At 44.7% G+C, this 24941-nt stretch overlaps 2 protein-coding genes across 6 annotated transcripts in view; both read left to right on the forward strand.

The window, feature by feature from the left end:
• The first annotated feature begins 2663 nt into the window (after positions 1–2663).
• Positions 2664–24941, forward strand: part of LOC308323595 (nucleosome-remodeling factor subunit BPTF-like) — a 36364-nt gene continuing 14086 nt past the window's right edge. For 4 of the 5 annotated variants that reach the window (XR_013964826.1, XM_080775338.1, XM_080775337.1 and 1 more), the window contains exons 1-16: positions 2664–3442; positions 4495–5317; positions 10061–10281; positions 13398–13538; positions 13725–13901; positions 15255–15419; positions 15548–15606; positions 15803–16161; positions 16490–16621; positions 16827–16956; positions 18221–18356; positions 19236–19604; positions 19743–21420; positions 22001–22125; positions 23189–23320; positions 24309–24462. Coding sequence is in view for 4 of the 5 variants with exons in the window: in XM_080775338.1 (XP_080631464.1) it covers positions 2872–3442; positions 4495–5317; positions 10061–10281; positions 13398–13538; positions 13725–13901; positions 15255–15419; positions 15548–15606; positions 15803–16161; positions 16490–16621; positions 16827–16956; positions 18221–18356; positions 19236–19604; positions 19743–21420; positions 22001–22125; positions 23189–23320; positions 24309–24462 (5372 nt within the window). In the remaining variant the exon portion in view is untranslated. The remainder of the gene's footprint in view (positions 3443–4494; positions 5318–10060; positions 10282–13397; positions 13539–13724; positions 13902–15254; positions 15420–15547; positions 15607–15802; positions 16162–16489; positions 16622–16826; positions 16957–18220; positions 18357–19235; positions 19605–19742; positions 21421–22000; positions 22126–23188; positions 23321–24308; positions 24463–24941) is intronic. The other variant, XM_080775340.1, reaches the window with a different exon arrangement.
• LOC308323596 (small ribosomal subunit protein eS8-like) lies at positions 7375–8006 on the forward strand (the record flags this gene model as incomplete). The annotated part of the gene is made up of 1 exon (XM_080775341.1): positions 7375–8006. The coding sequence occupies exon 1, from the start codon at positions 7380–7382 to the stop codon at positions 8004–8006; it is 627 nt and encodes a 208-aa protein (XP_080631467.1). The 5' UTR covers positions 7375–7379.

The following is a 24941-nucleotide window of genomic DNA, read 5'->3' on the forward strand; positions in this document are numbered from 1 at the left end:
CTGGAATTCATTATTCAATCAAGCCTAACCTGGCATGTGGCATCACATTCAAATGGAGACACCACTGAAGCTTGTTAAACTACGTTATGCAAATAGACTGTGAAATGCAAACATTGGCTTCTTTGTAAATCTATCCTGTTAATTATCGTGCTCATAGATCTCTGAATGGTATTCTTTTATGGTGCCGCCATCGGGCAGTGGGGCACTTGCCAAATGTCTCATTAGAATCTAATATCTACACTGTCAGATCAAGCATTGACAAAACAACCCCTGTTCTGGCAAACACAGCACTGAAGACTGCAAGGCATGCCATAGGGCAGGCTACCCATGATAGAGTTGAGGCTACCACTCGGCCCGCTTGCGCTTGGTGAGAGCTGTCGACCAGCCGCTACAGCTACATGGCGTGTTACTGCCATCTAATGTCAGGAAATATATGGCAGCTAATGTAAGCTAATGTCCCTGTATTAGTTTTAGCCGTTTTACTTATTTTCTGAAGAACTTTGTGACTTTGTTAACACTGTTTTGGATCAGTGATATATAAATAGAGACGAGGTGACAGTAAGAGAACGGGAACGCAAAGAGGGACGCGTTGTTGTAGGTCTAGTAGAGGATAAAGCTCACGTTACTCAAATAGTTGAATACACAAAAGCTAAGGCACTGGTGTCGTACTTCTGGTTTACCGGAACGGGGTTCAACTCCCTGCAGTGCCCTGCTCAATGTGTTGTATTTACCGGAAAATTAGTTTTTTCCGCAATTTCCGCAATTACCATTTCCGCAATTTCCGCAATTTCCATTTCCTAAATTTCCGCAATTACCATTTCCGCAATTCCGCAATTCCCGCAATTTCCTCAATTTCCATTTCCGCAAAAAAAACGATGGGTTATTTATAGCCCATAAAAAAAAAAAATCCAGGCCCATGAATTAGACTCAGGGCTACTTGTGCCGCTGTGTGTAAAATAAAGACTAGGTTACAGGCAATGTCGTCGACAGTTGTTGTCGTGCGTTACGCAAGGTACTGGTCTTCTTATTTAACTCAATATAAAGCATAAGTAAAAAAATAAGTTATAACGTAAATGCAAAATCGTCGAACGTTGTCGGCAGGATTCGAACCTGCGCGGGAAGATCCCAATGGATTTCTAGTCCATCGCCTTAACCACTCGGCCACGACAACTGATTATCACTAAGGTATGTCACGTGATATAAAAACGTACCGAGAAGGTAATTACTGTACGTATATATATATTATAGTACTATTATAGTAGATATTTTCATGATCAGTACAGTACACGCTTGTATTGCCACCCCCGAATCCACTGGATGCGCTGTGTGTAATGGCCGTACGTAGGCTACTAGCCTACAGTGTACCTACTACTATTAATCAAGGCTCAAGCCACGTAGGCTACATTACCCATCGAGTCGGGCCACTTATGTTCTGAAATATTCCGTATTGTTGAATTAAGGTGTTTGATACCCGTTTGTGCCTGGATGTCACTGTATTTCCTCGTTTCCATTGAAGTGTAATTCCGGCTTTCACCGCTGCTGCAACAGTGCCACTACACTAATTGAGAAATACAGTGAAATTATGGCACTGTTGGCACATACGGGATTAAATAATAAATCACCACTTTATCACGTCTTTATTGAACAACACCGAATATTACGGAACACGTACGGCCCCGTCACGACGTGCAACATATAGATATGATGGCACGTAAACACATAATTTGTAGCCTGCAACAGCACGGTCATTTCATTTACAGATGTAGCAAATGTCAGAATTGATTGAAAGTTAACTGAATAAATATCTCTGTCAGTCTTCTTATCTAGTCTAGTGTAACGGTAATGTTTGTCTTTCTCGACTTTAATATTATTATTAGTTTGACGACTCAAGGCTATAGTACAAAAGTGTTCATTCATTAAATTAACTCTGCGAGTCACTTTCATTTGTGTTAACTGTTAATTATAATTAACAGTTAATTATAATTAACAGTTAACAATTAAACTGTTAATTATAATTAACAGTTAACACCGTCCCAGATCTACAGATGATGTCAAATGCAATAGTGCCAAACAAACCGATACAACCCACCTCACCCCTGTCCACTTTAATGACAGGCTGGAATGGCTTAGGGTCGACGACAGAGTACAGCATCTTACAATGGGTCTGGTCCACAAGATTCGATACACAAGATACGCCTTGTGCCCTGCTGCATGTATACGGTACCTGTCTAAATATTTCCTTAATGTCAATGAAGTCCACACCCACATGCTGTGCAACTCAGATTCGGCACAAACAAGGGACTAAATTCATTTCGCTCCTATATGCCACAAAAATGTGGAACGCCCCACCAACTGTCATTAAGACATGTGAAACCCTTGACTCCTTCAAAACCTCTCTCAAAAGGCACCCTCTTGTAAACAAGTGTAATGCTTTATGGTGTCGTCCACTCACAATTAACAGTTTTTGTATTGAGTTGTGCTTCAAATGTAGGCCTACTGATTTTCTGCAAACTGTTAATAAATACTTCAATCAATCATCCACAAATGTAATATTGTTGTTACGTTACTTGTATTGTAACCATTTCGGTCAACTGAAAGAACTGTGATCACGTGACCACTGTAGGCCTTCTGTTTTTTCATCCATCGGAGAGAGAGAGGAGAGAAAGAAAAATGGCGGCTCTGTGCGAACCGAGACGGGACGCCGGGCGATCGTTTTGAGCTTTCTCACCCAAAACAACACCGGGGCTCTGCGGGACCGCATGTTCTGAACATCCGCGCTCCCAACCTTTCGGAGGATCGTACTTTCGCTCGTAGCTGCGGAGGCTAGACCAGCGCAAACATTGAGATCGGAAATAATAGATTTTGCCTATCATGAGAGGGAGACGGGGCAGGCCGCCCAAACCTCTATCATCAGAAGAAGAACCGACACCACCACCACCACCTCCACCTGTGCGAGGTCTGAGACCCAGGAATACTCTGAAGCCCAGGCCCAGGGGGGACAGCGGCGATGAGGACATTGACAGTCCCAAGGGGGAACCCACCAAACCTAAACGCGGCAAGAGGAGAGCGGGACCGGGCTCGTCCACCCGGGGCAGGGGAAAGAGAGGAGGCAGAGGTGGCAGAGGAGGAGGTCGGGGTGGTGGTGTTGGTGTTGGTGGTGGTGTTGTTGGTGGTGGTGGAGGAGGAGGACGGCGGAGGGCTTCTTCCAAAGCAGTTGTCTACGATGACCACGAAAGCGATGAGGACGACGACGCTGTCAGCCTGAGATCCGAGGAGGAAGAGGAGTTTGTGGAAGAGCCCGCATCAGAAGAGGACGAGGCCCTCAAGGAGGAAGACTCTGACTGCCTGGATGATACTCTACTGGAGGAGGAGGATGGGGATGCTGCTAGCTGCTGCACAGAGAGCAGCTTTAAGAGCCAGGGCACTCACGCCAGCACCCCGGGTAAATACACATGATGAAATGCTCCCCGCGGGGGACCCCCCCTGATCACAATGAGGTGTACCTCAAACCTTGCCCAATATGCATAGTTGTTACATATTGTTTTTGACAATGCAGGGAATTGTATTGTTCAAAATGGAGAATGCACAAAACACAGGCCTCAGTCGCAACTCCACAATGCTGCAGGTGGAATGAATGTTAAAGTGTGCAAGTACTGTCTTGACACGTACCTCTGTACAAATTACGTGTTATTGTAGCATCTGCATGATTACTAGCACATGCACTGTCCAATCTGGGTAATTATCATTCTGAGCTAAAGGCTAACTGCTAGCCTGCTAACGTTAGCTCATGCTGTCTGCTTACATCCTGCAGACGGAACACGTTAGGTAACAGTGAAACGTTATAGATGTATATGCGGAGGGCACTATATATTGCCAGCTACCCTCACAACAAATTCTAGTTGTTGATCATGACCACAATTTAACTATTAATAGCGCAAAATGAACTTCCGTGAAATCATGACAGCTCCTAAGCTAACTCGATAGCTTAGCATGTGCATCATTTGCAGAATTTGTCTAGAAGTTAAAGTTGGAACAATCTAGCATGTCTAGCATTAATTTATACAGCATATGCGTTGTTTTGTCTTTGAGTCACCTGCAATACTTGGAAAGCGAGAGCTATGTTATAATATTATACATACTTTAATCTCGTTTATCTCGTTTATTAGCTAGTAATAGCTGATTCTTTTTGCAGATTATACTTGGGGGTGGAGTCACATTTACCTGACCACACACTGGCCGGGCCATGTGTTCTATATCATTATCAACCTATAAATTAAAGTGATTGAATTTCATGAAACGTCACATATTCGTGTGAATATTGATAACCTTTAATTGGAAGGACGAATTAAATAATGTGATCAAAAAGTTTAGCAATATGGATTACTTGTAGCTTGAAAACAAAATGTTAGCTGTACTTAAAATTAAGTTATATATGTCATATGGATATTAGTCTTTCAATCATGGTTTGCTGACCTCTCTCTCCTTATCCAACAGGGAGAAGGAAGTCACAGGCTCCCCGGCCTCGCACTCCTATCCTGGAGGAGAAGGAGATTCCGCCTCTTGAGCTTCCGGAGTGCTCTGAGGATCTCCTGGTGCCCAGCGAGGAGCTCCTTAATGTCTCGTCCATCTACGAGGTGCTGCGCAACTTCGGCACTGTGCTGCGCCTCTCCCCATTCCGCTTTGAGGACTTCTGTGCAGCATTGATGGGTCAGGAGCAGTGCACGCTGATGGCGGAAACCCACATCGCCCTGCTGAAGGTCATCCTGCGCGAGGAAGACACCTCCAACACCTCCTTTGGGCCCGTCGACCTCAAGGACAGCGTTCATTCCACGTTGTACTTCATCGACGGCATGACGTGGCCCGAGGTGGTACGGGCGTACTGCGAGAGTGACCGCGAGTATCACCACGTCCTACCCTATCAGGAGGTGGACGAATACCCCTACGGCCCGCTGAAAAGCAAGATCAAAGTGCTGCAGTTTCTGGTCGACCAGTTCCTCACCACCAACATCGCCCGTGACGAGCTGATGTCCGAGGGGGTGCTGCTGTACGATGACCACTGCCGTGTCTGCCACCGCCTGGGTGATCTGCTGTGCTGCGAGACCTGCTCGGCCGTCTACCACCTGGAGTGTGTCAAACCGCCTCTGCTGGAGGTCCCGGAGGACGAGTGGCGGTGTGAGATCTGCGTGGCGCACAAGGTGCCTGGCGTCACGGACTGTGTAACAGAGATGCAGAAAAACAAGCCCTACATCCGCCAGGAGCCCATTGGGTATGACCGCCATCAGAGGCAGTACTGGTTCCTCAACAGAAGGATCATTGTGTAAGTTAAAACCCTTTCTGGGTAGATGTGTGTACAGGAGCATTTGTAAGATAACAATAGTTTCTAGTCCCAGTCTCAAGTGTGCATTGTTGAGGCCTGTTTCTGTCACAAATCAGAGTAGCTCTGGTCTAGGTTAAAAAAATGTTGAAAACTGTTACATTCTGCACTGCATGCCTCTGGAGTATATTGTTCTTGGCTGTCATTGGGTGCACTCGTTTAAAGGCTCCTGGTTGGGCTTTGACATAGCAGCTGGATAGGGTTTGTAGTTTGATTTAAAATGGTCCCTTCCGGCAGCAGAGACCTAACTGTACCTGACTGCCCTGAAGCAGCGAAAAGCAGCCTTCTCAGTCAAAACAAAAGGCCACATGGTGGAGGTTGAATAGACAGATAACAGATGCATTGCATGCAGTGCATTTTTTTTTATCCCACGATTTTGCAACCCATTTTTTCACCCAGTGTCAACTATCTAATGTAATCCTGGGCTCTACACTTCCTCTGCCAGCACTACCGACTGTGCCACCGTGCCCCTATGTGAATTTGTTTTTAAAACGTGCTCGGTCTTATACCTTTTTCTGCCTATCATGTGACTGGGTGGGTACTGGGGGCATCCTTAAACAAGTGCACCTGATGTGAATGGGAGACTCTGGGGGAGAAGTCCTCGACTTCACCTCAAATTAGAGATGCACGATATAATCAATAGTGTATCAGAATGGGCCATAAAAATTCCATATCGGTGTCGGATCAGTCTCTCAAAATAATATTTAATTAATTCATATATTAAATCACTTTCCCCGATATTGATGAAGCAATAATAATGTGACCGTCAATGGCTAAATTCTACATTTAACAGGATTTGGGCCAAGCCCCTAAGGCGGCGGGGCTAGGCTTTTTCCATTGTTGTCCTCTGTATAATATCGGAATCTGTATCGGCAGATGCAAATAATCGGTCATAATAATGTAATAATCGTGCACCCCTACCTCAAAAAGGTTTTTGAACACGTGAAAGAGGTGTGTTCAAGCTTAAATGGGGTATGTAGTTCTACTCTAAAGTCACCTTGTGACTAAACAAATTGAGTGCAGAATCTGGCTGATCCATGCCTAATTCATATCCTCTTTTCGCCCTATCTCTTTCTCATTGGTCCAGTCCTTAACCCATTAAGACCTGGAACGCATCTGTGGCACCGTAGTTTGTAACCACATTAACCATTATTTTAAACTTTAGCTATTGAAAAATAGCAGATATACAAGCTCATAGTGTGGCACCTTGTGCCACGCTATGAGCTTGTAGATCTGCTATTTTTGATAAATCGTAGAACAATCACCATGATAGTCAGGCTGAAAGGTGACCGGATATTGCATCAATCATTGGAATTTAATTCCAGCTGGAGTTTCATGACTTTCCCCATCTCTGCCCTCAGTATCCTGACTCGCTCCTGTCCTGTCTATTTAAAACAAAGAATCGCCACGAGTCAGTCGCCGTGCCGCTACTGTACTATAATGCTTTTCACAAATAAAAGGTGAAATAGGGCAGGCAATTACCAAATATGTATTAGTGAGTGATGGTGCAAGCAGGGTTGGTGCCCAAAATGTCACTCACTATTGTAGTACATATTTCCAAATGGGAACTGGGGGGAGTTTCTACATAATACATTTTCCTGAATTGGTGGGTAACCGAATAACAACAGTGGGAACCGCACTCCCTCGAGTCCTTGCTGCTGCACGTACCGAGTTTGAAGTCTGTCGGCCCCATATATGCACATGACCATATATGGGCATATCGATCGGATCTGTGTCTCTGCACAACCGATCTGTGTGTCTGTCAGTCCATGTCCTTTTTATGCCCATATATGGAGAACGTGTCCCTGATGTCATCTGTAATATATATGGGCACATGGCTTGATTCACCATATATGGAGCTGGTAACTCCTTATATGGTTATGGCTGAGTCAGGGTGACATCAGAGGGCCACCTGTCCTGCCATCAGACAATTGTACGAATATATATTAGGCAGCTAGTTATCATTGAAAATAAACGATACACTCTTTCTAGCTGGTGCCTGAGAATGGGTATTTCGAGGGACAACTGGCATAAACGCCGCAAGACTGGCGGTAAACGCAAGCCCTACCACAAGAAGCGAAAGTATGAACTTGGGCGCCCTCCTGCAAACACAAAGATCGGACCTCGCCGTATCCATACAGTGAGAGTTCGCGGTGGAAACAAGAAGTACCGTGCCCTGAGGTTGGATGTTGGTAACTTTTCATGGGGCTCTGAGTGCTGCACACGCAAAACCAGGATCCTTGATGTCGTCTACAATGCCTCCAACAATGAGCTTGTGAGAACCAAGACTCTGGTGAAGAACTGCATCATCCTTGTCGACGGTATACCATTCAGGCAGTGGTATGAGGCTCACTATGCCACTCCTCTAGGACGCAAGAAGGGAGCCAAACTGACTTCTGAGGAGGACGAGATTCTGAACAAGAAAAGGTCCATGAAGATCCAAAAGAAGTTTGATGAACGCAAAAAGACTTGCAAGATCAGCACCCTCCTGGAGGAGCACTTCCAGCAGGGCAAACTTCTTGCCTGCATTGCCTCCAGACCGGGCCAGTGTGGCAGGGCAGATGGCTACATCCTGGAAGGCAAGGAACTTGAGTTCTACATTAGAAAAATCAAAGCCAAGAAAGGCAAATAGTACAGCAGTTAGATATGTAAATGGGACAAGTCCAAATGTCCCATTTACAAAAAGAATCACACCCGTGTGAACTGAGTGGTGCAACTCCCCTCTCCCCCCCCCCCTCCTCTCTTCTCTCTCTCTCTCTCTCTCTCTCTCTCTCTCTCTCTCTCTCTCTCTCTCTCTCTCTCTCTCTCATATTAGCAGGCAACAGTGCAGCACTAATACTATCTCTCCCTCTCTGTTTCTGGCACAACAGCGTCCCTACTGGTAGTCAGTCATACTGGTGCTCATGAACACATACATAGGTGAACCAACACATAGGTGAACACGGACATTGCTGTTCCTTGGAGTTGTTGCACCACTCAGAAAGAGGGGACACGGTGGCACTGCGCCACCATGCAGTGGAAGAAGCGGCGTGCTCACTCCTCATGCATTGAAGGAAGCATGAGCTCAGTTCTGGGCTCTCCCCAGGTTGGCAGGGGGAGCGTAGCGACCCCGGATTACAACTTAAAAATGTTACAAAAATGATAAAGAACATGGTCCATACCGGATTCTAGGATATGAGCACCCAAAGTATTTGTAGTACTATTGTAAAGAATGTCCCGTCCCCTGTCCTTTGTCCTCTGTCTCCTGTCCTATGAAAGAATAATTTTCCAGCCAGCGCAGATTTGCAGAAATACACACCTTCCAGCCAATCACAGCGTGCATTCCTGCGCAATATCTGAGGACGCATTTCGTCCACACATTACATCCTCACATTTTGAGGACTCAATCAGCCAAGCACAGCACAGGATGCAATCTCTAGAATTATTAGTAAAGATAAAAAAAATTAATAAACAAGACGAGGCAATGGTCTTCAGAAATAGGCACACTTCCACCATTTGATGTTTGTTACAGACAGCGTGCCGCACATACTGTACATCCCTGTGTAAAGGTTATTTGACATGTTATTGTTGATACGCTTTTGTGATTTTGATTACTAATTCATGCGTTCATTGAACATTAAAATGCATTAGGTGAGAATTTGTTTATTTTCATGCATAGTTGCAAATAGATACTTTTTTTTGCGTTGTCTATGCACTCAGAAAGCTGCATAGACAAGAAAAGATGACACACAGGCCTCCAGTTGGTACTAAAACCAGGGACGTCCTGTTTAAGTCGTTGATGATCTGGTCAGCTACCGGGGGGTGAATTTGAACATCAATGGCACAAGACATAACACTCATTCTTTCATTTGTGTTCATTTACAGTCTATACCTTACCTTGTACTAGCTTTACAGTGACATTTTTGCCTACGGTAAATGTACCATATTTATTTGACTCTGAATATCACATATGCCGTGAAGATGTCCTACACTGACCTACAGAGTACAGACAAGAGGATAATTTCATTTGTAAGAATAGATTCAGATTTATACTATACCATATGCAATTTTTTCATTTATCAAAACTGATGTTAAACTTTCTGCTAGAGCTAAATTGTTATTTACACCAGGATAATATCAATATAACCCCTGAAGAGGAATGAGGATAATAGGTAGCTCAAGTACATTTCATGAGTCTATGCTCCCAAAGGGTTTTTATGCTATTTATGATGCAGTGGGAATGCGAAAACAATTACTTGAGTGAGGTTCATGCACTTAATGCTGCTTAATGCCTTGTCTTGAGACACTTTGTTCCTTTATCACATCACTACAAAGCCAAAAATTATCTTGTTTTGACTGCAGTACAATGTGGTTTGTAAGGTTTCCAATCTTAATCATTCATTAAAATTACCAGGACCAAATACTTCTTCCCTGAATACAATGGCGATACACATGTTCATGTTGATTTTTGTGAACTGTGAATTTCAGTGAATTACAATTACACTTGAGTTCAGAAGGAATGATTTTTTTTTCTCGTTGCAAATGTGAACAATAGCCAAGTAAGATAAGATACATATCCATTGGCCAATCAAATGGTTCACTGCAGCTCAACAGTCAGTGTGAGGGGTGGTCAGGAGATATCTGTGAGCTCTGCGTTTAAAGGCTTGAAGGCCGTTGTCACACCACATATCCTTTACTCTTCCCCAGGGAGGAGGAGGGGGAACAGGAGAGGAAGAAGATCTGGTACTACAGCACCAAGGCTCAGCTGGCCGAGCTGCTGGACGGCATGGACAAGACGTACTGGGAGGCGGACCTGTGCGCCACACTGGAAGAGATGAAGGACGAGGTGCACAAACACATGGACATCACAGAGGACCTCACCACCAAGGCCCGTGGGAACAACAAGGCTTACCTCACCGCCATCAACGGTACAGGCACATATATATATATATATATATTAGGGCTGTGAATCTTTGGGTGTCCCACAATTCGATTCAATTCCGATTCTTGGGGTCACTATTCGATTCAACTCAAAACCCAAAAACGATAGATTTGAATCTATTCTCTATTCAAAATGATTCTCGATTCAATACATAGGATTTTATCACGATCTACTCCAGTCTTGTGGCATAAAAGTAAATTTCTTAGAAAAGCTTATTGTAAAGGTTTTATCAACTGAATGATGTGAACACACAAAGGTAAATCCATGTACAAAACATTTTAACTTTACTTTTTCTCACTCAGTTACCAGAACAATACATTCAAGTAAAAACTGCAAAAAAGAAATGACGGAAGGAATTTTCTTTTTTATTGCCTAACTTACTGACTTCATAGATGACAGCATACGCTGCCCGGAGTGCCCACGTGAAGTGAGATCCATGTTCCATGTGGATCCCAAGATACATATTTGATTTTGTAAGGCAGTTTATCTAGGAAGTTCATCTAACACTAACACCCATTGGACATTTCTTGGTGGGATGCCTGGTAGCTGCCTGGTCAGATGGACCACATAATTGCAACATCCCTCATTTGATTCCAGCTATAGACAGGAAATTGGGGGGAGAAAATGGAACATGTAACTTTCCTCAATTTCCTGTCTCTCTACATCTAAATAAATATACAGTTCTTGGTGAATTCCAATCAAGCCACAAGAGCTAGGGGAAGAGCATACACTCATATTTTTCAGGATTTCACTTCAAGAAGCCTGGATACACAAATGGACCTCAAGATGATGACTGGTGGTGAAATGCCCCTTGGGTTGGAAAACCTCACCAGCCACAACACAATCTAATGTTGTATCTATCTTGTGTCTGTTCTTCTCTTGTCTCTATGAGGATTTGTATTATATGTGGAAGAAGTACCTTCTTCCTTCTTCGAAGGAGCAGTGGCTCTACTCCGAGTCTCTCCCGCGTGACTGAACTTCTCACCCTATCTCTAAGGGAGATGCCAGCCACCCGTCGGAGAAAAATCATTTTGTCCGCTTGTATTCGCGACCTTATTCTTTTGGTCATGACCCACACTTCATGACCATAGGTGAGGGTAGGAACGAAGATTGCTTGCTGGACAGAGAGCTTTGCCTTCTGGCTCAACTCTCTTTTCGTCACAGTGCGGTACAGCGACTGCAATACCGCCCCTGCCGCTCCGATTCTCCGGCTGATCTCCTTCTCCGTCCTCCACTCACTCGTGAACAAGACCCCGAGATACTTGAACTTGAACAACATTCGCCTTGTATTTTGTTGTGCAACAATGCTTATAGATTTAGTTTATATTCCACAAGGCAATAGGCTAGGCTGAATGTTCTCTCTCTGATCTGACTAACATTAGACCAGGCCCAGGTATACATGACTGAGCAAGTATACACATGTTGTACTTGCTTCTGTAAAGGCTCCATATAACAGGTCTACCTTTCCCCTCGGGTAGTGTGCTGCTACTTTGACAGTTGTCACAGAAATGTCAGGAAAAAAAACTAGAAGACACCACATTCCTTTTTTTAGGCTTTTAGAGCCATTTATCGTAAATTTGGTTGGTCACGTTTCCACACGAACTGGTACACTTGCCTATCATTATAATATTTTATATATTTTTCTAACTATTTCTATTTGACAGATTTGGCATTCAAGGAAGGGGTTAACCATGAGCCACAATGTTCTTGGCAGCATGTTATCAGATGCAAGCCTACTCCACTTCCTCTGTCAGATGTTTTGTGGCGGGAAAGAGTACTTTTCAAAACATATGACGTGTTTGAAATGTTCAACAACTTTAATGTTGCGACGATAATTCTTTTTTTTGCTGTTAAGTTTTGCTGTTAACTTGTCACTAGTCACAAATGCCATTATTTTGCCAGTCGTTCTTTAAACAAGAATTAATTAATTATGAATAATAACCAGCACCTTCCGTATCTATTGTGTATTTAATATAAGGGGGGTCCCCACACCCCGCGGAGGTCGGTGCGGTGTTCCGCGGAAATGTTCCCTCTAATTGGTTTTCGGTCTGAGTAAACACTCAAACCTTCTGAGCAGACATCAGCAACTGCTGAGCAGACATACATCACCTTGACACCAATTAACACATTGGCTGCTGGGCTATTCTGCCAGGCCTATTTACGTGGTGCTATGGACTTTACATTGAAGGAAAAACTAATTTTGGGGCCCACAGCTAAATGTTCTCTTATAGCGAGAATCACACTGCATACATCAAAAGAAAGCCTAACTTGTCCACCCTAAAAATAAATAACACCTGCTTTTGCCTGAACTCTGCTGTCTTGAACAGACAGCTGAGTTATGGAAGGTTGACAGACATTGACAGACAGATGTAAAAATGAACACAAATAATATCCTATACATACTATACACCGAATGAAAGCCCTGAATGTGTACTTTTAGGAGGAAAACGGTACACATTGATCCCATGTACAGTTTGTCAGAAATGTTATTGAATGGCCATGTTCTGGCCACGTTCAGGTGTTAAGACTGATATCTCGTATTGTGTTTATAGACTGTTGCGTCCCCTCTCAAACAAGCACTTGCCCGGTCGGGCAACCTGAAAGCAGACTTCACCTGCCCGAAAGGTATCGGTAGAGGGCGCTTAGTCTTCCGGTTCATGTACTTTTTATTTGCATTGTAATCCCCATAGGGGGATTTTAGATCGCCTCATAAGAACTGATTGAAAAATAAGAAAATCATCCCAGCCGTTTCACTCATATGGATATGAAGAATCAACTGACTGTGAGAAAATGCTAATGTTATTGCTGCTGAATTAGTTACATTTTTGATAGAAACAGACTGTATCAAACGATACAGAGACAACTCCCGGACAATATCGCCGGGGCAGTTTGTTTATTTTTGGACCACAATGCTTATATGAGACGATTTTAAGACGAGTGACTTTTGGCACTCTATTCCCATTCCCCCACAATCCCAGCTGGTGCACCCCGATCTAAGACGTAAATGTAAAATTAAACAAAACTAAAGGCTTAAATGTGCCTACTTCAACTTGTCTGAGTAGATCATCAAGTGAACATTTTCTTTCCCCCTTTTACTTATAGAAGAGATCATGGCTAGTTTGAAAGTCAAACAAGAGGCACAGCACGCAGCAGCAGTCCCTGCCAAGACGGAAGAGATGCCCCCTGAGTCGGCCTCACAGTCAGAGAGTGGAATACACAAAGAGGAAGATACTGTCTCACAAGGTAGGAGCTGGATGACGTGGTAGAATTTGACCCTAGTCTAGCTAGTCTGTCTTTGAGCAAGTTCACTGTACACTGAATTGAGAGAGAGAGAGAGGAGGGGGGGGGGCAACGCAACAAAGGCACAGAACTTGTATAATGGTATTCTGAGGTGACTCTGGTGCTGAGTGTGACTTGCTTGTACCACAGCAGTCAAACCCCCCGCTCCCGGAGAAGAGGCCGATCCCTCTGATCCTAAGCCTGGCTCAACCTCCCAGGCCGTCTCTAAAGACCAGACCTCTGAATCTGCTGATGGGACCCAGCCCACTCCAACTGGGAGCCAGGAGAGAGGGGTGTCCTCTGTTGGCCCCAAGCAGGACAGGACAGGTACCTGGGAAATGTCCCCAACCCCTGTCCAACCATCCTTTAATGCGTCTGTGCTCATTCTGCCCAATCTCCATGTCACATCTTTCTGTTGGCCTACATGTGTGCAGCGTGTGTCATCTACCTATCAGCCACCAAGCACATTCTACCTTCAGACCATTTCATGCTCCGAAGATATTGCAACTATGCTTATGTACTATGCTTATTATGCAGAAAATCCTCATGCTTTCTGGACCCCTTTGTATACTGCTTAGTTTGATATAGCTGTACACCCATCTTGTTTTAGTTTGTCTCTGGTTCTTACCTCTAGAAATACATTAGCCTATTTTCTATTATTCATTTCCCCTTCCCTTTTCAGTGCATCGGTTATCATCTTGACTACACATCTAATTGGATTGGTCCTTTTCTCCTCTTCTTAGTTGTTCCAGCAGGACCTTGACCTGCTGCTACTGTATCTATTTTCTGTTCTATTAGATGCGTTTTGGCCTACTGTAAGCACAGAACCACAGCTGTTCTGCTGAGCAGCCATTCTACCACCTACATGCTCTATTCATTCTCCAGCTGCATTCATCTCTTGTTTGGTTTCATCCTCCACATAATTCACCCTGCCTCTTGTGCTCAGATTCTTTGAAAAGGCTGCTTTTGGCAGGGTGGTGGTAGTTGGCGTCCCTGGCAGGGTCTACCACGCGGACTCTGTCACAACCAGCCGCTTCTCATTCCAAATTAGTGGGGAAATCGACTGGTTTACTGTAACCAGAATAAAAGGCTCCATGGCCACTGCCAGCCAGAATCAATCCGATGCCCTGCTTTCTACCTCCACTACAAAGTCTTGTCTATATTGTGCACAATGTGAAAAACTCTCTGCTTTAATAGCTTAGGGCCAGAGCTGTTGTCTTAATGTTGTATCACAATAGCTTGTGCTTTGATTGTATACTGTAGGTTATGCTTGCTAGAGGAGTTTTAGTGTTCGCTGGGCACCAATGCAGCGCTTATTTGTCTGTTAAACATATTTACTGACGTAGCAGTTTTTTGGTGCACTATGCTAATTGTGCATTATCATTAAGGAGCCGGCGAGGCATTTGTTTACAGACTTATTTCCCCCCATACATATTTTCAGACATTTGGTGCTTTGAATCTGTTTAGGTCAGCCCATATCCTTGCTTCCCTGTCGTGGGCACATCTCCTGCCTTTTGTGGTTCACACAGCTGGAGGTTTAACAAAGAGCCTGCTGACAGTGATAACGGCGCATGCTTTAATTCTCCAATCCCAGCCCGCTGAGGCTTGGTATCTTTTATTATTATTTATATATATATTTTCGAACGTTGTTTTCAGGCATTCCCATCTTCTCCTCTGTAGATAAAGACATGGAAGCAGAGGCTTGCGGTGAGGGGAAGCCCCCTGCCAAGAGCAAGCAGCAGACGCCGGCGGAAGAGAACAGTGGTGGCAGCAGGACGCCTGGGACTGTGGCCCTCAAGGGACCAGACGAGCCGGACCCGGCCACCTGCAGCCAGCATGGCACAGGTAAACCTGAAGATAGACCGACGTCTGTTTTACAAAAGTCCATGTTGTATGAAATGCGCCTGATTGTCCCAGTGTATGGTATATAGTTTAATATACTTTGTTGTTGTTGTCATGTGTTCTGTGACCAGATCTGAAAACGCCAGCTGGACAAGAGTCAAGTAATGACGCGCCCAGAGGCAGCAAAGAGGTGAGGCATGCGTCGCGATGTGTGCACCTGCGTGTGTTTGTTTGTATCACGCTGTAAGACACTATCTGCAAAGGATTCATATTGATTATGAAATAAATAGAAATACTCTTTTGGACAAAGAATCCCATTATAACCTAAACATTGACGATGTTCTTCACAGACTGTTCAGTGTAATCCTGTCTCTGTGTTCCTCCAGTCCTCTCCCACATTCTTCGATGGCGATGCCTCCCGTACTGGTCCTTTCAAAAGAGACACGGCGACCAAGTCGATCCTGAACAGCTTCTTCAAGCTGGGTCAAGAGGGTAAATACAGGGTGTACCATAACCAGTACAGCACCAACGTCCTGGCCCTCAACAAGCACCAGCACCGCGAGGACCATGACAAGAGGCGCCACTTGTCACACAAGTTCAGCCTGACCGCGGCCTCCGAGTTCAAGTGGAACGGCTCCATCCACGGCTCCAGGGCGCTGACCATCTCCACCCTGCGCCTCACCATCATCCAGCTGGAGAGCAACGTCCCCGGGCCCTTCATGCACCCCAACTGGGCATCACACAGGTGGGGTACCTCGTTTTGTACCACTTAAGCAATGACAAATGACAAATGGCAGCGTTCCAAGTTCCAACCCGAGTGCTCCCTAGGCCAACAGTTCCCAAGTGTGCGTGTTGAGCTAAGCTTGTAATCCACACCACCATTCACAGGCAACAAATGCGTTAATTTGGTAGATTACTTTTGATACAGTACTTATGTCAGCATTTAGAACTGCCTATCCCTCTTTGAAAAATATAACCTATGTCAAATTTTCTCATGTGGCAGTACACAGTGGAAGAAAGTTTGCAACGCTCTGTTATGCTATTAACTCATATTTCTTTGTACATTTCTCCAGATCCAACTGGAACAAAGCAGTCCAGATGTGCAGTAAGGCCAGGGAGTTTGCGTTGGCCCTGGCCATACTGGAGTGTGCCATCAAACCAGTGGTCATGTTGCCAGTGTGGAAGGATTCTCTCGGACACACAAGGTAATCAATCAATGTACATAATAGTAGTACATATGCGTACATAATAGTATTAGTAGCTCACATTGCTCCCGGGAAGGACTCTAGCTCCCAGGAGAGTGAAAAGGTCCCATTGTGTAGTGGGGTGTTGCTGTCATTATAGCTACTTTGCTGATTCGATCTTAACGTCTACTTTGTTGGGGTTTTGCTTGTTTGTTTTTTGTCGTAGGCTGCATCGCATGACCTCCATGGAGCGGGACGATAAGGAGAAGGTGAAGAAACGAGAGAACAAGCTGGAGCATGAGGAGACGATGCTGCAAGCCACTTGGGTGAAGTACACCATACCCATCAAACACACGGTGAGTCTGCATGACCTTAGCGGCTTAGCCCATTAAGACCAGATTCTACAAATGTCTTCTGAATCCTGAAGGTTTTCTGAAAAATCTGTTTCTATATCAGTGGTGCTCAAACTTTTACACCATAATCCATTCAGGCCTGACGTCGAAATTTAAAATAAATCATGACAATTTTCTGAAAAGATTTGAGGCACATTTTAACGATCTTTCAAAAGCTCAATTATAACATAATGTTTAAAATGCCAAAAGGGGTTCCCGCTCAAAATGGGTTAAACTACGAGAAAATGTGATGAGTTAAAAACTTTTGCTGTGAGAGAATATATATTCAAAGATTTCCACCACATTTAAAAAGCACCACACAAGCTCGTAGCACGGAAGTCGGTGCCGCGCTATGAGCTTGTATATCTGCTAAACGGCTAAAGTTTAAAAGAATTGTTAAAGTGGTTTAAAGCTATGGTGACACAGCTGCGTTCCTGGTCTGGGTTAAATCTACCAGCCACAGCCTACAATGTATGCGTTTGTTTCTTGCATGGTAACTTGAGAACGGATAGGCAGATTTCCATGATAATTGCCACAAATGATTAGTAGGCTGCTCTGAAGACTGGCCTTTGTGAGCAAAATAATGCAAATCCTATGTCTCGGTCTAAGGTTAGACAAAGGAGATTCCTGAAGTGTGGGGAGTGGGGACCGTATTATTTTATTTATATCAAGGTGCATTTATATTTATTTACCCATGGAAGGTAAGCTGAGCATGCTCGCTCTTTTTGGGCATCTTGCACCGGGTGTAAAACACTATAACTTAAAGTTCTCAACGGGCCCAAAAAAAATCGAAAACCTGACGCTTCAGACTATATCGTGTGATAATCCGATTGATTTTATAAAACATTTAAGCATATGGCAACTTGGCAAGTTAACTGGTAGTTAGTAGCTCGTTTGGTGCGCAAACCAGAGGGAAACCAGCGGTAGCAAGCAAGTCTCACTGTTCTCTCTACTGTACTGCCTCCAGTCCTCCTCCTGTCACAAGTGAATTGCCTAGCGCAGCCCTCTTCATAATAAATACATACATATACACAATCACATTACACCAAACAGAATTGCTATTTTTATTATAATAACGGCCCGAAAACGTCGGGTCGGGCCAGGTCGGGTTCGTGCAGAGTTTAAGAACTTTAATAGGACTGACTGAATGAAGTGTAAATGGGACTCTTAAGGGTCATTGTTGTGGCTTTCCCTTTTCCTCATCATTCTCTGGGTTGTGTGTGTTTAGGTGTGGAAGCAGAAGGGGGAGGAGTACAGAGTCACTGGTTATGGAGGCTGGAGCTGGATCAGTAAGACCCACGTGCCACGCTTTGTGCCTCGGCTCCCTGGGAACACCAACGTCAACTACCGGAAAGCACTGGAGGGTAAGAGCTGAGCTGGCGCTCATTTCTTCAATAATAGAAGAGAATACATTAATCGATGGTCAGCATCATCAACATTTTTAGACATTGCAGCCATTGCAGGCTGACCACGCCATACCCTTCCTAGTTTGAAAGTCCTTTTGGGAAGATGTATATGAACCTGTTTCAAAGGAGTGTTGAGTGTTTTGATAACGTGGTTATTGTTGGATTCGCATATATTTACGTATTCAGTTTTCGTCTCGTTGAGATAAAGACCAACACAGTTGGAGGCCTGCTCAAGAGACTGAAGGAAAGCCTGAGCGTAATTCAACGATTGACTGATAAGCGCGATGTCATCAGCGAAGTCAGTGTCAGTTAGGTATTTAGCAGGATGACGAGAGCTTCTCCTAGGGTTTAGTTCGTAGCCCTTATCATTGATAGTCAATGGTCAGAATATTATTAGAAATTGAATAGACTAATTGGACAATCGGTTTATTGATGTATTATAACGGTTGCAACAATGCTATTAATTGTAGCACCAATTATAACAATATGAGGGAGGCCAGATGGTCAGTTTGGAATAATCATTAAAAATCTTACCAAATAACTTTAGCTGAATTTAATGATTGTCAAAAAACGAATAACGCTTCAAATCACACACATCTTCTTAAACAAAACAAAACAAGTTCCACATACAACCAACAGTACATAATAGGATTTGTTCAAACACAAAGTGTCTTTCCTTATATCCATTTTCTTTTCATGTTGTTCTTAATTATCTTTTTATTGCCTGACGTGTTTCTTTAAATGTTTTATTACCTTGTCTATGGACCTGAGTCCACTAATAAAGATTGATTTATTATTAATTCCAAACCTTGTTGACTTACTGATGTGCTTTCACAGGAGTCAAAGCGGCCAAAAAGAGCTCAGTGCCGCGCACAAGCCAGAATGAGGAGTCGATGAAGGTGGAGTTGCCGTCTACTCAGAGCACAACAGATAAAGAACAGGAATCATCTTCACAGAGCACGTCATCGGGGGAGGGACCGACGGTAAAGGCCAAAGAAGAGGAGGAAAACATTGTGGAGAAAGACGAGAAAGAAACTATGGAAGACAAGACGGTAGAAAAGATGGAGACTGAAGACAAGACGGTAGAAAAGATGGAGACTGAAGACAAGACGGTAGAAAAGATGCAGACTGAAGACAAGACGGTAGAAAAGATGGAGACTGATCCGAGCACAGCAGCCTCCTCGTGTTCTTCAACCGCAGAGAAAGGTAGATTACGGGAATTAAGTATCTCAGTAGACCACGTCATTCCTTTTCAGTTTTTGTAACCTGTGCTTTGTGACATCCGATTGATGTTGCCCAGATTCTCTACTGACCCCCCCCTTTCTCTCTCTCTCTCCATCTCAGAAGAAAATGTTGGGCAGAGTGTTCCTTCACCGCCTGCTGGTCAGCCCGTGAAGGAGGAGCAAACGGAGAGTGCAGCGACAAGGCCCTTCAACTATGACGTGGTGAACGTCAGCGAGGGCTTCCAGCTGCGGACCGCTTACAAGAAGAAAGTGAAGCCCTCCAAGTTGGACAGCCTGCTGCAGCGCCGCGTCAAACAGTTCACCCTGGAGGAGAAGCTGCGTCTGGAGCGTCTTCGACTGGCCACCCTGCAGGCAAAGATTGCCGCTTCCAAGGCCTCCGCTGCCGGGGTCAAAGTTGAAGGTTCCGCCGTTGCCAAGCCTGCGCCGGTGGTGACGGCACCGGTTGTCAAAGTGGAGGACAGGCAGGCTGTGGGTCTGGGTCTGCAGGTGAAGGACAGTGTGGTTAAGAAGCTGAACTTTGACCAGGAGCACACAGAGACAAAGACTCAAACTGATAGCCTGGATATCAGGTTAGGTTCTACGGAGACTGCAGGATCCAGGCATGGTACCGTTCAGGGTAACGGTGGTGTGGCCTTAGCCCATAAAGAGGTGAACGGGAATTCCCAACCAATCGATGATCTCAACGGTAAAAGAGACTCTATGTCAGAAGCAGTAGGAAGTGCAGACAAGCCCCCCAAAGCAGAGGTGAATCAGGCAGAAGAGAACCCTAAGAAGCGTGCGTACAAGGACACCGAGGAAGGCAGTGGACAGAGGCCAACTGAGAGCATGGAGATGGACCGAAGCAAAGCCGGCCCTCTGCAGGTGAATGGGAGAACTGCAGAAGATGCTCCTGCTCAGACCGAGGTCAGTCCTGATCTGGCCGGCCAGCTCCAGTGTGAGATCAAACCTCAGAAAGAACTTCTCAAATCTCTAATGAACGGGAGCCTGTCGCAGGACACCGTTTCAGACACGGACCACGAGCCGCCCAACAAGATCCCCAGGCTGGAGAACCACGTAGCCGAGGTGGGGAACTCCACGGGAACCAACGAGCACCGGGAAATGCCCATGGAAACCCCAGCGATGGTGTCTAGTAAGCTTCCGACGTCGACAACATCCTCTCCCCTTAGCAATAACGGCACAGAGAACTGCGGTACTAGTAGCAGTCGTGAAGCGGTACAGACCATCACCCAAGTGACTACCTGCACAACCACCACTACCACCACAGTGGCAACAGAGACTCGCACTGCACAGACCGGCGAGGTATCCGGTAGCAGTACCAATAAACCCTCTGTGGTATCCACAGCAGGGGCCAGTACCGTCTCCACCCTCACCACCTCCAAGACCACCACCATCTGCTCTCTGGCCCCTGGGGAAACCGTCTCCCAGGAGACCAAAACCGTCATCACCGCGACAGTCACCGACACCAAGACGGGGCCCTCCGGCTTGTCGGTAGCCACCTCCATGACCGTCAGTAAGGAGTACTCCACCAGCGACCGCGTCACCCTCCTCAGGTTCTCCAAGTGCAAGAAGTCGCGCTCGGGCACCGCCCTGCCCTCCTACCGCAAGTTTGTGACCAAGAGCAGCAAGAAGAGCATCTTTGTCCTGCCCAACGACGACCTCAAGAGGATGGCGAGGAAGGCAGGCATCAGAGAGGTGCCCATCTTCAGCTACAACGCCAAGCCGTCACTGGACATTTGGCCCTACCCCTCCCCCAGGCCCACCTTTAACATCACATGGAGGTTGGTTATGCATTGATTCAGTATAGGCTTGTTTTCATGAATGGATTGATTCCTCATTAATTTGTTTACATTAGTGTAATGAATTGATTCATTAGAAGCCTGTTCACAGATTATTGCAGAAAAATAAGCCACAGCAAGACTCTGATATGAAAGGTCTTTTGAATATCATTTGCATTCAGAATCACTTTCATTTTATTCATATGATATGGTTGTCATTTTGCCTGATTTTCAATAGAGCGCCAACTCATACATCTAGCGAAAATGTAACTAATTCAGTAGCAGTAACAATAGCGTTTTCTTTCAGTCAGTTGATTCTTGAGGCCGTCTAAAATGCAAATAAAAAGTACATGAACCCGTGGCTTTGCGCCCTCTGCCTAAACTATGTGTTTTTTGTTGTTTTGTTTTGTCTTTTGTTTTTAGATCACCTGTTTTGTGTTTTTCCATGGTAGCATTATGTACTGTAATATTTTATCATGTTATGTGTCTTTTGTCATGGGGTAGTAAATAAGTGCATATTACAGCCGTAGTGCCACTTGCCACAGTTATGCGTTTAATTCAATAACCGCTATCTCTCATCCAGGTACCGTCTTCAGACGATGAGATCCCTGGCAGGAGTTAGCCTCATGCTCCGGCTGCTGTGGGCCTGCCTGAGATGGGACGACATGGGCGTGAAGCCCTCTGCTGCCGTCGGGACCTCACGTAAAGGTCAGATAACCCTGGATTATACAGAGTCCTCGTCCTCTCCTTCCTTGGCCTTCCTTGTATATTACAGGGCTCCACTGCTGCATAGAAACATGGTTCGAAGCGCAGATGAAACCAGTTGCAATTTAAAGTTTAATTGCAATTTAAAGTCAAATTAAATTTAAAGTCTTGATCAGCTATTTACAATCAGGATCTTCTATAAACGGCTTTTGTCCCCACACGTCTCAATATTTACCATTGACAATGAAAGGGAACAGTCAAATGTCTACTAAATCTTGTCCCCGCCGTCTCAATATTTGCCATTGACAATGAACGGAGAAATGACGTCAGAATTCCGCTAAATATGACGTAAATTAAACATCAAAACATTAAACGCCATTGACATTGAAGGGAAATTAACGAGCAAATCAGCCAACCAATCACAGGCAACAGGCATTCTGATTGGCCAGTATGAAATGATGCATGATGTATGATAAGAGCTGATAATTCTGCTGAATATGACGTAAATTAAACGTCAAAACACTAAATGCCATTGACCTTGAAGGGAAGACTTACGTCATATGTAAACGAGCAAATCGGCTAATATTGGGAGCGCTTGGCCAATAAGGGACCACCTTATGTAGCAATGTCAAATGTCCGCTAACATAAATTGATGTACGATGACAAGAGCGCCCCTCATTTCACACAGGTGTGATTTTTATAAACATAAGTCTTTAACTGGTATGTTAATGGTGCACTTGTCAGTGTCATGCTATAGGTCTCATTAGGCTATAGTGCATACATAATGTCTTTGCAGATAAATCAATAGTTACACTGAGTGGGCTTTGGTGTGCAGTAGACCTTAAAGGGGCGAGCAATGTAATTGTCCTCCTGGTTTAGAAAAGTGCCATACTCTTACTTATTTTTTTGATAGATAGATATTGCCAACACGCAGGAATATTACATGACAGAAATGTTTGGAGTGATCCAATAATGCTTGTGTTGAGCTTGTGTCGCAGTACTCATCTCTGAGCTGTTGATCATCGTAAGATGTTCCACCAAGCTAATCTCCTGAATATCTCCACAGAAACCACAGACACGGACATCATCACCACAGAGATCATCAAACGGCGAGATGTGGGGCCTTATGGCATCCGTTCAGAATACTGCATCAGGAAGATCATCTGTCCCCTTCACCACAGAGACACTCCTCCTAAAGGTGATCCGTCCATAGCTAATCTGGCAAACCACTACACTACACCAATCAGCACAGACGTTCTAGTGCACTCTGCCAGTAAACCACTACACTACACCAATCAGCACAGACGTTCTAGTGCACTCTGCCAGTAAACCACTACACTACACCAATCAGCACAGAGGTTCTAGTGCACTCTGCCAGTAAACCACTACACTACACCAATCAGCACAGACGTTCTAGTGCACTCTGCCAGTAAACCACTACACTACACCAATCAGCACAGAGGTTCTAGTGCACTCTGCCAGTAAACCACTACACTACACCAATCAGCACAGAGGTTCTAGTGTACTCTGCCAGTAAACCACTACACTACACCAATCAGCACAGAGGTTCTAGTGCACTCTGCCAGTAAACCACTACACTGTGACTACACCAATCAGCACAGACGTTCTAGTGCACTCTGCCAGTAAACCACTACACTGTGACTACACCAATCAGCACAGACGTTCTAGTGCACTCTGCCAGTAAACCACTACACTGTGACTACACCAATCAGCACAGAGGTTCTAGTGCACTCTGCCAGTAAGCCAAATAAGTCAGTTATTACTGAATATTCCCCAAATATTTTTCAGATTTTGTTATATTTTAGTTTGAGTTCATTTTCTCAGTTCCACCGTCCGGCTGAATAATATTAATTTATAATACAAATAAAAAATATTTCACTGGGTCAATTAAGATTTAATCTGCTGATGGAAACCCAGGACTGGGCTACGCCGCTACCCTCTCCCACTTATTTTTAGACCGTTACATTGTGAGAGACATGGTGGAAGGGAGGCACTGGACTGGAAGCACATTACATTTTTTGCAACACGGGTCAAAGTTTAGTAAAACAAAAAAACACACAATTGTTGATCCAGTTTGAAGAATTGTGGCTGTGTTTTGCCGTAACAAATTAACAATCAATGCTTTGTTCCTCTGTTATTCTACCTCTCATCTCTCTCTCGTTCAGCCGAGACCCCGACTCCCCAGAGGAAAGGCCTGCGCTCCAGCGCCCTGAGGCCCAAGAAGCCTGAGCCAGCCAAGCAGACTGGACCCATCGTCATTGAGTCATGGGTTGCTGAGGAGGAGCTGGAACTGTGGGAGATCCGAGGCTTCGCAGAGAGGTGAGAAAGACCAAAGACATTTCATGGAGGTTTCGTTATTGCGGCTTGACAGTTGACACCCCTCTCTGGATTTGTGGTGGTGGTTTTCTCTGTGACACCACCACCTAGTGATGTATTCATTTCTGACATCACTGAGGACTACAGGCATTTTAGTTTTTAGCTATAAGTTATAGCTAAAAAAATAGTTTTTTGAAAAACGTATGATGTTACTTTTTTCAAAAAAGAAGCAGATATACAAGTGCACAGCGTGTCACGTTGTGACGCACTGCAAGCTTGTACATCTGCTATTTTTGAAAAATTGCAAAGGTTTGGACAATCCTTTTCAGATTGGGGGGGAGGATGGGGGTTACGCAGCCATATAAATCAATTTGGGTGTCCTTGACACGAAAACGTTTGAGAACTACTGATTTCAAAGGCTTTTGTAGAATTGCCCTCAGGTCTGACTCTTAATGGGTTAAGAACGTTACTGTGCACTACCG

The sequence above is a fragment of the Protomyctophum bolini genome (genome assembly GCF_963924005.1).
Source record: "Protomyctophum bolini genome assembly, chromosome: 11".
NCBI classification, from domain to species: Eukaryota; Metazoa; Chordata; class Actinopteri; order Myctophiformes; family Myctophidae; genus Protomyctophum; species Protomyctophum bolini.